The sequence below is a fragment of the Tenrec ecaudatus genome, chromosome 10 (assembly GCF_050624435.1).
Source record: "Tenrec ecaudatus isolate mTenEca1 chromosome 10, mTenEca1.hap1, whole genome shotgun sequence".
NCBI classification, from domain to species: Eukaryota; Metazoa; Chordata; class Mammalia; order Afrosoricida; family Tenrecidae; genus Tenrec; species Tenrec ecaudatus.
The window spans coordinates 36,485,325-36,499,962 of NC_134539.1; the positions used below are offsets into that span (position 1 = coordinate 36,485,325).

Consider the following 14,638-nt stretch of genomic DNA (forward strand, 5'->3'; position numbering starts at 1 on the left):
AGACTTATGGATTTGATCTGGACTGGGCTGGGATGTTTTCTCAATGTTCAATTGCTCTTGTATATAAATCTCTTTCTTATACACATATGTGTGTCCATGGATTTGTTTCTCTAGTTTACCGAAACGAACACATCAGAGGCATTCTATAAATATGAACTACGATTATGATTGCCAATTTCTTGACCTCCCCTTCCAGACACTCATTTGTCACCCATTTCCACACAGGAAATGTGAGCCTCAGAGAAAGTAGCTTGCTCAGCAAACATTAGACACTTATACACGACAATGGCTTATCGTGACCCGGTGGTAGGTAGATATGATCCCTATCAGTGAATGAAAAGAAACGAAACAAAACAAACCACAAACCCCCAAACCAGGGGGCTCAAAGAAGGTAACTTGTGCATGGGAGGCCTGGGATTGGACTTGCACTTTGTGTCCGGTGTGCCTGCTGGCCCAGGCCACCACGCTATGGGTAATTGCTAGCTGTCTTGTAAGCCCACGGTTCACTGTTCCTATCAGTATTCATGAGTCAAGAACATTCTCCAAAATGTATCAGAGAGCATGCCGTGAGTCTGCCGTCAGATCAGCCATAACCCTACAATTCACAAAAAGTTGTTTCAACAAGCTAAGACAGGGGTTCTCAACCTGTGGGTCATGACCCCTTTGGGGATCAAATGGCTCTTTCACAAGGGTTGCCCGATTCATAGCAGTAGCAAAAGTACGGTGATAATAATGAAAATAGCAACGAAATAATTTTATGGTGGGGGGAGTCACCACAACACGAGGAACTGTATTAAAGGGTCGCGGCATCAGGAAGGTTGAGAACCACTGCTCTAAGAGGATGGACCACACCTCAGAGGGTGTAGACCCCAGACTGCTCCCCCCCTTGCCTGGGGAGTCTCCATAAGGCACTAAGGGAACCAGCAGCCAGAGGCCTGGGACTCACCGTGACCCCGAAGAAGTTGGTCTCGTTCATGGCGTTGAGGATGATCCTGCCCAGGGTGTGGTCTGTGTAGTTGAAGTCCTGGATGCGCTGGTGCCGACTGCCGGCGTGCAGGGCCTCCATGGCCCTCTGCAGCGTCTTCGCGATGACCCAGATGCCGTCGTAGGCGTACCCGTGGAACTTGCTGGGCCCCACGCCAGAGCGCTTGCTGTTGTACTCTCTCTCGTACTGCTGCGGGGTCTGCAGGCAAATGGAGAGACCAAGTGAGAACAGAGTCGGCCGTGCGGGGCCCTGGCAGGCGCCATCGCAGGTCACCCTCAGCCCAGCCGCACAGAGCAGGTTTTAGGATGTTTCCATTTCCACGGAGGGAAAGAGTCGGGGGGCTCGCCTCGGGCGCGCAGGGAGAGAGAGAGGCCGGGCTGGAACTGGCACCCTGGTTGGCTCTTTGACGCCAGTGTCCAGAAAAGTTGGAGGAGAGGGAATAAATCATCCCAGCCAGGCCTGCCCGGGATAGCTGCAGAGATTGGGGCTGCAGGATGGAGGGTAAAGGTCATGTGTTCAAACAGCTAAGTTGTAGCTCAAGCTAACCACCTAGTCAGGAAAATATGGTCTATCTCCCTGCTGTTCCAATGGCACCTTCCTAGGAGACTTGGTGGCACCGTGGGCTAAGCACTCCGTTACTAAAGGCAAGGTTGGCGGGTCAAATCCCTCAGTGGTTCCACAAGGCAATCCCCTCCCATGAAGATGACAGCCTAGAACACCCCACGGGGCCTTCTGCTTCGTCACATCAGGCTACTAGGAGACAATGAGTGATCTGGAAGGCCAGGTCTACACTCGACCTGCTTGGTGTGTTCCTCAGAGCGTCGAGTGGACCCAGTCCTTGGGGAGCCAGCCTGGCTTTGTGCCCACCCCGTTGCTGCCATCTCCCACCCCATCCAGCCCTTCCACATCTCCTGTCCCAGCATCAGCAGCCTCTGGGGCCCCCTGAGGCACAGATGAACCTCAAGAAGAAAGACCACTGAAGGGGATTCTCAGGCCCAGGAAGGAGCTCCGGCTGATCAGGTGGGGATACTGGGGCATGGTCTAGGGACAGTAGCTTGCAGCGGCCATGGTCCTGTGACCTCTGGGTTCTGAGTCCTGTACAGGTTGAGCAAGGAGGTCCTAAGGCCTGGGGGTAAGCAGGCCAGGGGAGAGGGCCGCTCTAGCCCTGACCTCCATCCCCTTTCTCTCCCGTCACATCGCCCATGACACAGGAGTGTCTGCAAAGAGCCAGCATTAAAGAGCATGCTCTAAACTCGACGCGAAACTGATTGTACAATTCTCCGCGGTATGATTGAATGATTGAACTATTGAATAATATGACATGCAAGCTACTTGCCAGTAACACTGTTAGGGGGGAAAGAGTGTAGCTTTCTTACACTGAGCTGAATTCCAGGAAAGAATTTCATCGATGATGTTAACTTTCTGACTGTGGCTGCCAAGTCATGAAGCCGCCTTTTGCCTCCAGCCCCTGGAGCCGACACATCCAAAGGAAACTCTGCCCTGGGGTGCCCACTCCCCCATTCATCCGAGGAGGTCTTTGGAAAGCCCTCCCTGGGGCAAATCCCACAGGGAAACCATCATCTCTCATGGCTTCATCCTGAGAAAGCACTTAGAGAGGGTCACCCCCTCACCCACCTTGTCCAACCAGACACACGATGGTCTCGAGGCCTGCCCACGATCGCTGTGTGTGTGTGTGTGCGCGTTCGCGCGCCTGTGCAGACAAGCCTCTCCCTCCACTTCTTGTAGGGCGTTCATCTTTGACTTTTGAGGGCATCCCTGCTTTTCCTGTAGTCAATCTATGGGTAACCAAACAGTTGCCCCCTCAATGCCTGTCAGGGGTACCATTCAGTGACATTAGTTATGGGGTCATGGTGCCCCTCACGACCTGACCCCTAGCAGCAAGGGACCTACCTCCTTGCTTTTGGTCGGTGGCCATGAGCCGCCTCAGGCTTTCTCCCTTTGCCATTTGCCTCGGAGATGGACCCCGGCCTGCCATCATCACTCCAGATTTGGGACCCGCATCCCGTGCGCAGTTCCCAGTTAATCACCCCGACTTCCCATCGGGCTGGCTCCCACTGCACTGCCAGCATCCTGGGCCACTTGCACGTATGCTGGGTAACAGGCAGTCAATCCCAAGGCTCATCCCAAGGCTCTCTCGTCCATAAACCTTTGGGGTCCTTCGATTACCTTGCACCCCAAGCCTCTTCTGGAAAGCTCCTCTTGCTCATTGCACGACAACCCCACTGTTAAAATCAACACACGTCTCTTTTTGGGGAAGATTTCCCTCCTCCCTGCCCCATCCTGCAATTTTTTTATGTCTCGGTAGCCTTGTTTGTCTCCCTCAGGTGTAATCATCCTTCAGTGCTGTCGGCTAGACACTGGTCTGCTTCACTGCAGGTGGGTGGTGTGGTCCAGCCCCATCGGCCACTCTGCAGGAGGCAGAGGAGGCTGTGTGCTCCCACAGAGATATCCAGTCTCAGGAATCCTGGGTGCGGTCATCGCAAGTCGGGATTGACTTGATGGCAGTAGGTTGGGCTTGTGGGTCCTTAAATCTGTCAGCTTGCTCCTTGTACCATCTGTTCTGATGGACCTCCGAAACATTTTTGTGTTTCCTTCATACGTGTTATTTCTAGATTAAATATGAGGTATCCCTAGATCCTAGTGTCTTTTAATAAGTGAAAAATAACCTTTAAAAGTGGCATTTGCTGAAATAAAATCAATGGTTTTGCCTCATGATTCAACATTTCAGTTTTAAAAATGTATATCCACTGCTTTTGGTACAAAAAAGGACTTCTTTTACCAAGCCAGAGTTTCCCCGGGACTTTTCCAGATGCCAGAATGATCTAAAGCCTTGGTTGCTTATAAAATGTGTCCTAGTGACTTTCCTTACATTTTATTTTATTTAAAAAAAAATCAATCAATACTCTGTGTGGTTGGTTTGCGTTTAGATTTAAAACCACGAATATAAGTTATATAAAATATGTCTAATGTGCCACTTGCAAGTCCGTATCTTTTCCTATCTTATAACTTTGCTCTTTCTTCTGGGGCAGAAGGGGAAGGAGGCAATGACAATGAGCACTCTGGCTGTCTACCTCTTACGGTTGGAAGAGACCTGGACTCTAGCACAGGGATGGCCCGGCTCTGGAAGGTGACCTCATTCCTGCTGTCAGTGTGGGGAACCTGCTGAAGAAGTCATTGCCACTACATTATATCGAAGGCCATTCATCACTGTCCCCAGGTGAAGCCAGCTTCAATTTCCCCTGGGGACAACAAGCACGGCAGGGAGAAACACTCTCACAGTTGTCTGAGAAAAAGTAATAGTTGTCCTGAAAGCAGGTCTCCAATTACTCAGGGCAGAAGCCTCTCTTCTACTTGTAAAGCCGACGCGAAAAGCTGATTAATTATGTATCCTCGGAGGCCAAGCGGATCGTGAGATACTAAAACTTTCTGAGAAAACAACCTGATACAGACAGTTCTCCATTCCTGGCATGTTGTTCTCAGCATATTTTTGAAAGGAGATTATTAGAATTTGGACCGCATTTCCCCACAGGAACCACAGTATAAATAGGTCTTCGGTATCCAGGCTAGTTCACCCAAATTTCCTCCTTTCTGACGTGACTCAACTGCACAGGTCAGCCATGCCAACAGAAACAAGCTGAGCCCTGCTTCCTGAAGGCGGCGGCTGTGATGTGAGCTGACTGGCGACTGACAAAAAGACACGGTCAATTTCTAACCCCTGGTGCCTATGAATGCGACATCTCATTTGGATGCACCCTACGGAATGAGGGTGGCCCCAAGTCCAATAGTGAGGATCCTTACAGGAAGAATAAAAGAGACACATAGAAAGAAGGTCATGTGACAACGCAGACAGATAGCGGAGTGAGGAGTCCACAAGCAACAACAGATGTTAGAAAGAGGAAGACAAGGATTCCTTCTCAGTGGGTTCAGTCAACATGGACCTGCTGCCACCTTGGCTTTGAACCTTCAGCCCCTAACGCTGGAGAGAATACAGTTCTGTGAGACATTGTCACAGCACCCCTGGGACACGAATGCAGGACTCTGATGGACAGAAGAGAGGAGGTGAAAGAGAAGGATGAAACGTCCCCTTCCACAGGCTCAGCTCAGCACCCGAGAGGCAACGCTGGCAGAGTTTCTCTCTAGCAGCCCACGGAGGAGGTTGGAATCACGGAGTCTCATTTGGAAGGCACCGTGGAGAATATTTCTTCTACCTGTCCCTATAGTCCAGGTTGCAGATGGTGGCAGAACCACCGACACCCTCAGAATTAAGAATGCCATCGAGGGGTTACGCAGCACATTAAACAAGGCAGATGGTAGGTTCGTGAATCAGAAGGCTGGATGGCTGTATACAATCATACTGAAACAACACGAAAAAAAAAAAAAGAAACAGAAAGAATAAATAAGCGTAATAAATATATGGAGTCTGTTGAAAAGAGATAATATATGTATAATTGGTTTCCTAGTGTAGGCAGCAAACAACATTTAAAGGGTTACGATTCTAAGGTTTCCCCAGCATCAATCTTGAAATTCTATGAATCTCTGTCAACTCCGATTAGGATAAAACCTGCCTTTGTCACAACATAGTAAGTTGCCGAGGACCAAAGCAGTGAGAGAATTTCACAAGCAGCTGGAGAAACAGACATGGTACTTTCAAAGGGCAACAATAAGGCTGTCAGCTGACTTCACAGGAACAATGGAAGCCAGAAGACAATGAAATGTCACTGTAAGTGCTAAAATAAAATAAGACAATCTAAAGTCCTATGCTCAGTTAATGTAGTCCTCCAAATGAAAGTGGAAGCAAATCTCAGATAAACAGAAACGGACCAAGTTGATCTCTGATAAACTCGTACTAAAAGGCCAAAAGAAGTTCTCCGTCAGAGAGGAAACCCTCAGAAGCAGAACTACAGAAAGAGGGCGAGAACGTACAAGAATGAGTGTAAAGTGCTGAGTAGATGTCAGTGAACAATCATATTAGAGCCAAGAACACCAAGGATATTTAAAAACAAAGACAAAGTACTTTCATTTTTTGGCATCAGGCCCTATAATAAGGTTTTGGTGATTAAGACAGTGAGCTGTTGGTGCAAGGACTGGCAAATGGACCAGTGGACGAGAACTCAGAGTCCAAAACCAGACCCACACCCGTTTGGTTTCCACGGTGACACTGTAGCTTGGGGGCGGGCGGTGATGGGCTTGAATGTTCTTGAATGTGGGAAACTAACCCTGAGGGAAATATGACCAGGACTATATTCCCTAACTTCTAAGAGAGGGAAACTGGAAAGCTAGTATTCCACGGTAGGAAAGCCACCACTTTGGTAAGTTGGAGATAAAGTCCAAGTACATTATCCTGCTTTAACTATCATTCCCACAAATTCTCCCCTAACAGCTATGCTGCCTTAAAAGTGAGCACATGATTGATTTTATCTTCCTACGGAAGCAGGCATCCTGTTGCTGTCTCCTTCCACCGTGTCACCCAGCCCCCCTCACTCCTTCCCCCAATGCAGGTATTAGGTTCCTCACCTGTGAGCTCAGGGACCTTAATGTAGTTACCACCCACCTTGTGATGAATGTAACTACTGAATGTGCATATCTGTGGCTGCCTATAAATATCCCAAGATAGTAAAGACTCCCTCTCTCCTCCTCTCTCTTCTCCCACCTCCACGTGGCCCACCAAGAGGGGCTGAGGTGAACATGCTACCATGAAATGTGTCTGACTCCTTTATTTTACTCTCTCCTATCTTCTATGACCGTACTATAATCTTTATATATTATCTCCATACAATTGCGCCTACAGACCCCTCGGTTGTTAGAGGCTGGTTTCTTCTGACACCTGAATGCTTATTCATTCAGAAAAAAATCCTCAGCAGACCTCAGGCCATTCATAAAATCAATCTCATATCAATTCTATATCTAAATGTGAAAGGTAAAATAAAATCCTCTAAAAGACAAAATGGAAAAAAATCTTTTTCACCTTGGGGTGGACAATGATGTCTTCAGCAGGGTGCAAACATAATCTACTAACTGTGAAGAGAAAGACTGGTCAATTGCACCACAACAAAATGAGAATTTTCCATTCACCCAAATCCATCATTTAAAGAGAAAAGGCAAGCCTACAGGATGGAGGACAGAAGTACTATGTATAGCTACCCAAAGAACTAACATTAAGAATATAAAAAATATGTTTCCATGAATCAATAAAAACCAGAGAAGATAATAGGAAAATGACTTGAAGCAGATAGAAAACTGGCTAATAAAGCCCTGAAAAGGAATCACCTTCACTGGTCTATAGGGACATGCGACCTGAAACCAGACGCCACCACACACCCACCAGATGAGTTAAAATGAAAAAGCTGACAATACTGGTATTGGAGCGTGAACCGACTGGAACTCCCCATCATGATCAGGGGGTGTGAAAATTGGGAAAACCCCTTTGGAAGGCATTTGGTAGTGTCCACTGAGGCTGAAACGCGCATAGCTTCTGACTCTACACCCAAGTATCACCCACCAGTCCTGTGCACACAGACTTGCCAAAATCCACGCCGAGAAACCATCAGCGAAAAGAGGTGGAAGAATTCAATCTAGAAAACCAAAACCACTTCAGAGAGAAATGAAAGAAAGCCTAACTAGATGCAGGGGTAGAAAAAATCCATGGATTGGGTATTCAGTAGTAGCAGGACGTCAACTTTCTCTAAGTCAGTCTACAGATTCAGTAAAAGTATGGATTAAAACCTCAGCAGCTTTGCGCATGTGTGTGGAAATTAATAAGCTGATTTTGCAATGCATGAGGGAGCGTCAAAAAGTTCACGGGAAAATCCCATCATCTTTTACTTCTCTTGCCCCATAAACGTTCTGAAGGCCCTTGTGTGTAGAAATGCCGAGACAAGAATAACCAAGACAGCCTTGAAGAGGAACCACCGGACGGGCTACCCAGGTTTATGACAAAGCGACAGTCACGAAGGCGGAGGTATCGTGTGCAAGACAAAACAAATACGCCAAGGGAAGAGAAAAGAAACTAGAAAGAAACTCGATGTCTGTGGTCGTTTGCTTTATGATAAGGTGATATGACTGCACAGTATGGGAAAGGGTGGACTTTTCAATAACGGCTGCTGGACCGATTAGACATCCCGACGGAAAGCGCGGGAATCTGGATTCTCACCTCACTCTGCATGGAAGGCCATTGTAGATTGATTTTACAGCCCGCCTGCCCGAGGGCAGCGAGGCAGAGGAAGGCCCTCAACAAGATGCAATGACACCGTGGCTGCACCCACGCGCTCAGACACAGGAACAATTGTGGGGGCGGCACAGGACCAGGCAGTGCTTAGTCCTATTGCTCACAGGGTCCTTTGGGTCAGAACCAGCTCAGGGGCTCTGAACAATAAGAACAACTTAGATATAAATGTGAAAGGTAACTCGGCGAAGCTTGTACAAAACAAACAGAATGGTTTATTAATGACCTTGGGGTAAACTTCATTATGCCACCTAGGGAACGTCCAGGTAGCTAAAGACAATGGAGGCGGTGTAGTAATTAATCTCCCCCAATCTCCACCCCTCAAACTACTCGTAGATGAAATAGCGTCATAGCTACAAAAACTCTACCCAAAACCATGCTCTCCCCATCACTGAAGACAGAGAATATTGAAGCAGCAAAACAGCCGAGTGAAAGAGTGAGATGAACAACGTCCAGCACCACACCCCCTCCTGCCCTGGGGCAAGCTTTCGTGGTGGGCAGAGGCAGCCTGAGAAGGTGAAGGGGATGGACAGAAGGTGGGCGTGATGGAAGGGCAAACTGTAACCAGCTACTTAAAGACTGATCCACTCCTAAGAAAGCCGGGCTGATCCACTCCTTCTGACTAGCCAGGTCCAAGCACTGACGAGAGCAAGGGGATTTCAGTCTCCTCTTTAAAGGGTCTGCTACTGTACAGAGGGCCAGGCCTGCACGGAAACAGGGACTATAGAAAAGGCCACTCTACTGAAAGATACAGATTAAATTTAAAGGGACAGTCTCCTAAGCTCCTCTCCCTTCTGAAAGAAAAAAGGAAGACTCAGTTGGTGGTGGGGGAAAAAAAAAAAGAAAATGTGGGGAAATAAATTTCTTATCTGTATCAATGAGAAGCCACCGAGTCTAAATATTGAGAACAACTCCTCACCCAGAAAGCAAGCAAGAACATCAAAATGACCCAGAGAGACGGTCGTAGGAAGGGAAGAGACGGGTGGAGAGGAAACATGCTCACCTACTAGGAAAAATCCTTCCCCCACAACCCCCAAACTCTTGGCATTTCTGAAGAGAAAGTCCCAAATAATGGAGCAGAGATCATGTTCAACATCCGTTCAAGACCAAGTGCAGAATTAGAGGAAGACCTAGCTGCACACAGAAAGGGCCCACGGGCATCTGGTCAAAATGAGCCGTGTTTGCTGTCCTGCTTTCCTGCCTGTCCTCTCGCTGGGGGCTTCTGGAGGGTAGAGGACGCTGTAGTTTCTCCACCTGCACAGTGGTGAGGCTGGCAAGAGCCCCTTGCTTGCTAATAAGCTACAGGCCTCTGCTTGTCTTCATGGGCACTGGCAGGGCCCAGAACACGAGAGCCCTGAGCCACTCGTGTGGACCAACAGGAACTCAGACCCAGGAAGCAGGTCTGGAAGCTCCAGGACTTCCGCCGACACCGACTTCTGATGGTTGGGATGCTGCCTTGTTGTCAGATCACAAACAGAGATACTTTATTTGGCTCTGAGTCCCGGCCTCTTTCTATGAGTTTTCCACAAGAGCAGGGGCAGGGGCAGGCCGTGCTCGGGGCCAGCACTGCAGGGAGGCAAGGAATGGACTCGCTCCAGGCGCAGGACCGAAGCCAACCACACCAAGTAACCCAGAGAAGTAATATTTTAGCACAACGTTTAAAAATAACCAACAAGGAAAGAAAGAAAATCCACGGCGAACAAAATTTTCTACGAAGACACAATCCAAAATGGGGAGGTTCTGGGTGGGGTGAGGAGGCTCTGGGTGGGGTCATGGCAGGGCAGAGCCATGTCCTGTTTGATTTAAAATGTGGATATTTTGCTTATCATGTGATGTGTGTGTGTGTGTATGTGTGTGTGCGTGTTAGTTTTGACTTAACAAAAGAGTGCAATAAAATATTGTGCATCTTGAGACTTTGGGTACCCCTTGGAATTTTGCTCCTCGCCTCAGCCCTTGGGGCTATTAGTTTGGAGGACGGACGCCTCCAGGGACGTGGCCAGAGCTCCCAAGTCTATGAAGGACTATGTGTGGGCGAGGGGCCAGCAGGACCTGCCGGGCTCCGAGGGACTGGGTAAAGGAGTTGTCAGAGAAGCCATGGGAAGGATCGGAGACTCTGCTGGAAGACTGAGAACATGTTCCCGAGGGCAGCCTTTAAGCCCCGCTGATTCCCCGGGTGCTGTCAATCATTTTGGAACTGCAGGATCATGTAAGAGATGCTGCCTCTTGCCTCAAAGACCCCAGGGGCAGGGGTGGGACTCCTGCAATAGACTCTGCCCCAGTGGTCAGGCCCCACCCCCGAGGCCTTCGAGGGGGCTGCTGACCATTCAGGGGTGCAGTGGAGAGCCCGAGAACAACTCCAAGGTGTCCAGTGAGGAAGAGATCAACCTCCTCACTGACCACCCCCATTTTTTTTAATGAAGAAAGTTTATGATCTGATGAATGTTGTCATAAATGTCAAACTAATTCCCTCGGAAAATATCTTGAAAAAATGATCTCCCTAAATCATATTGCTGTGCACAGCTTGCCATCTCTGATGCCATCCTGACTCGCAGGGCAAAACCCAGGCTCCTGAGAGCAGTGGTCCAGGCCTATCCCTACGCGTAGGGACCTTGTCCCACTTGGTTGCTCAGATCCAGGCACAATAATTTCAGCCTTTCATACCCCCCTGTCTCTCAGTTTAGTCATTATACCATCTGTTTTGTTTTGGTGAATGTGTGTGTGTGTTTTTCTCATACTTGACAGTATTTTTAGATGAAAACAGGGGGTACCCTTGGACACTAAGTCTCCTTTAATAAACTAAAAATAACTTTTAAAAATAGCATTCACTGGGATAAAATGAATTACCAGTTGTTTCTATTTACTATTCAACAGCTTGATTTTTAAAAAATATGTATTCATTGATTTGGGGATGAGAACCTTTCTTTGCACTCCTTTTAACCAGAGTTCCCCCGACAGAATCTTCCAGAAACCAGCATGATCTAAGGTGTTTACAAACTGTGTCCTAATGATTTGCCTGTTCTGAGTTTTTTTTTTAATTTGACAACTCGATAAATAATTTGTGTGGGGTTAGCTCTGGTTGAGATTGGATAATGAGCATGAAATTTACAGAGGCACATATAATTTTTATGTTGCCATACATATGGATTTAAATTATATATGTTTTTTACTTCACTGGGATGTGAAGCTTGTCTTTTAAAAGAAACAGGACCCGTAAAAGCCCTGGGGTGGTGTTGGCTATTTAATAATCCTCGTGAACTCAGAGAAGACAGGAAAGAATTCTGTATATCCCTGTGTTTGAGCTGTTGGCACAATGGGCCATCAATGCTGCAAGCACCCCCGGGGCTGTCTGTCCTGAGTTCTCCTGCTCCAATTGGGAGAAGTAACACCTGCCCCCTTATCTCCCTGGGCTCTTCTGAGCACCTGATAGTCATTGCCACTGAGTCGATGCCAACTCTACCCTATAGGGCAGGGCAGAACTGTCCCTGTGAGTTTCCGAGACTGATGCTTTAAGGAGGTGGACAGTCCGGACTTTCTCAGAGCGGCTGCAGGATTTGAGCTGCTGGTCTTGCAGTTAGCAGCAGGGTTCCGATGAGGGCCAGGTACTGTGGGATGTATGTTAAGGTAGGTGGCAAGCACCCCATTCTCAATCCGTGTAAATCTTGTCAAGATTCAGGGTGACGCTAGTCCCGGGAACACTGTAACACCTGCCTCCCAGTCATGACAGCGCCGAGCTAGACCAAGCTATCACTTCTACCCTACTGGGGGAAAATATGCAGGCGAGGGGTGAGCTGGGAGGTTCAGGAGCAGAATTTTCATCTCCCCCATGGGCGATTCCCATTCAATTCCAAGCCAACGCACCTTGAGTGCAGCCACCTCGTGTGTGTGCACAGAAGCACGCGTGTTGCTTTGGTGATACACAGGATTCGGGGGTTTCTAGTCCGGAACATGTGAGGAAGAAAGGACTGGCACGCTACTTGTGAACATCAGCCAGGGAGTCTCTTCCCACAGGAATCATGATTGCCTCGAGGGCCCTGGCGAAGCTCAAAAAGAGGACCAACAAGCTCACCCAGCACCAGTCAGACCGTGATGTCAAGATGAAGCGACGTGGCATGAGCCCAGAGGCAATGACAGCAGGGTGTGCTGGGGACTCGGGGGACCGATCTCAGTACGTTGGTACGGAGCACACCATGGTGCGGGAGCAACAACACATCTACCCAGGGGTTTCCACAAGTTCCTGCTCCACAGCACCCAGGAGCTGGGAATGTGCTGATGTGCTGCAGTCGTTCTGTGCAGAGATTGCTCACGTGTCCTCCAAGAATCCCCAAACCATCGTAGAGAGAACTGCCCGGGTGGCCATCAGCACCGCTGATCCCAATAGCAGGCTGCACAGTGAAGGAAATGGGCAACGTCCCCTTTGCAAGCTTTCTTTGCACTAAGTAGATCCACACAAAGGTGGCGTCTTTCACTTGGAGAAAGAACAGGAAGTCAGCCAATGAAAACCCCGTGTGTCCCACAATCGCTCCTGGAGCTGGGAGCCGGGCAGTGCTGTGTCCCGGTTTGCACAGAGTTACCGCGCGTCGGGGGCTGACCATGTAACTGACCAGGCAGCAGCGAGCCACGGCAGCACAGGGCTGAGGAAGCAGACACCTCGAGCGGTAGACCACCCAGAGGCAACACGGGGTTCAAACCAGTTTGGCCACAGCACGGGTTTCTCGAGATCCATTTCAGGGGTGTTCATTGTGGAGCCAGTCTCATCAGTGGGGTTGAGAAGTGGCGCCCCAGGTCCAAGGATCATGGACCAAGACCCTGGCGGAGTCTGAGAGGCAGCACGTGTAGCGAGTTCAGGACTCTACCCTACACCTGCACAGTGTCCCATGCACACCGTACCCTCACCCCATCCAAGTCCCACCACACCCGAGAGGGGCATCCAGCCCAGTCTTGGCGATTCCCACTTGATGGGCCAGAGAGGGGCGCAAGGGGCCAAGCGATTTACTCAAAGTGACACAGAGACCAGGATGAGGACCGTGTGTGTGTGTGCGTGTGTGCGCGTGTGCATGCAGACAGAAGGATCCAGAAGAAGGGCCTGGGGCTGCAACAAGTAGACCAAGGCACTGACCTTCCCAGAGATGGTCTTGATCTGCTTGGAACTCAGCGGCTCAAAGTCCACGCCGATGTAGCCCTCCATGGCGGCCAGCAGATGCTTGTGCAGGCAGCGGGACGAGTTGGCCTCCGTGTGCACCTGCTCCCACCAGAAAGGCTCGTACCAGCCCGGGATGATCCACTGGTACTTGCTTCCATACATGTTCTCCTCGTACGCCTGAAACAGACGGGACCACGAAGGCATCATCAGTCAAACACTGTCAAGGAGTGGAGGGGACGGTTGAGTCATTGTTCTGTTTGCTGGGTCTCCTCCTTGCCACCTCTCAAAGGACCCATGGTGGTTTCTGGGCAACATGTACAAGAAGATAGTCAACACGGGATACAACGTAACACAAAACGGGTTCTGGGGACACCATATGCTACGCGAGGGTCCAGGAGAAGGAAGAGACTGTGGACCACACACAGACCACACACAACCAAGCAGTATATTTCACTCCAAATTTCCTACCGGCTCAAGAGGAAAGGCAACACGCTCTTTTTATCAATAAGGAGAAAACAGGCTGGATTCTCAGGGGTAAACAAAATATTTTCTTTAGCCCTGCAACCAAAGTGCATCACAGGGAGCTGTATATGGGGATGGGGACAAATTAGCTCGCACAGTATCAGCAGCCTTCCGGCGGCCAATCCAGCAGCGTTCATGAGGTGCTGCTACACAGAACCTTCCAGAAAGCTGAGACTGTAACCTCCAAACACAATTCAGGCTGAGCTTGCAAGGGGCCAAGACAAGTCAAGCTGAGCACGCAGTTTCTGTAAAATGCCACTTGGCAATCGGAACATCCTCTCTGGATCTTACCCAGAGCCGGGTGAGCATTAAAACCTAGATCCTCCACGTTCATACACATCACAGACACTCTCCTGGATCCTCCTCTGCATTCACCCTGTGAGGTGGTGTGATGGGGCTTATGACCGTCGTTCTCAAGACGAGGAAGCTCTAAATCAGACAGGGGAGGCCGGCCTCGGAGGACACACAGACGGGAGAAACGCAGACCTAGGCCTGGAACCTGGGTCTGACAAGTCTGAGCCCCTGGAGACACAATGTCTCCTTCCTGCTTAAGCAAAAGAGGGGAAGGAACAAAGTCAGTAGAATATTTGAATGGACATCCACTTGGCTCTAATCTCCCAGGCAGTTATTTTAGGCCGGTAAAAGCCTGCTTTCTGAGAGCTTAGATGCACCCAGAAAATCCCACTTGTGGGAATGGCACCTTCCATTAGGAATGGGGTCTGGAATGAAGTTTCTAAATGGAGGTCAG

General features: G+C 49.3%; 1 protein-coding gene across 1 annotated transcript in view; it reads right to left on the reverse strand.

The window, feature by feature from the left end:
* Positions 1–14,638, reverse strand: part of GABBR2 (gamma-aminobutyric acid type B receptor subunit 2) — a 408,186-nt gene that overhangs the window by 151,689 nt on the left and 241,859 nt on the right. Inside the window, exons 6-7 of the mRNA XM_075558989.1 lie at positions 13,345–13,545; positions 947–1,183 (exon numbers count right to left, since the gene is read on the reverse strand). Coding sequence (XP_075415104.1) covers positions 947–1,183; positions 13,345–13,545 — 438 coding nt within the window. The remainder of the gene's footprint in view (positions 1–946; positions 1,184–13,344; positions 13,546–14,638) is intronic.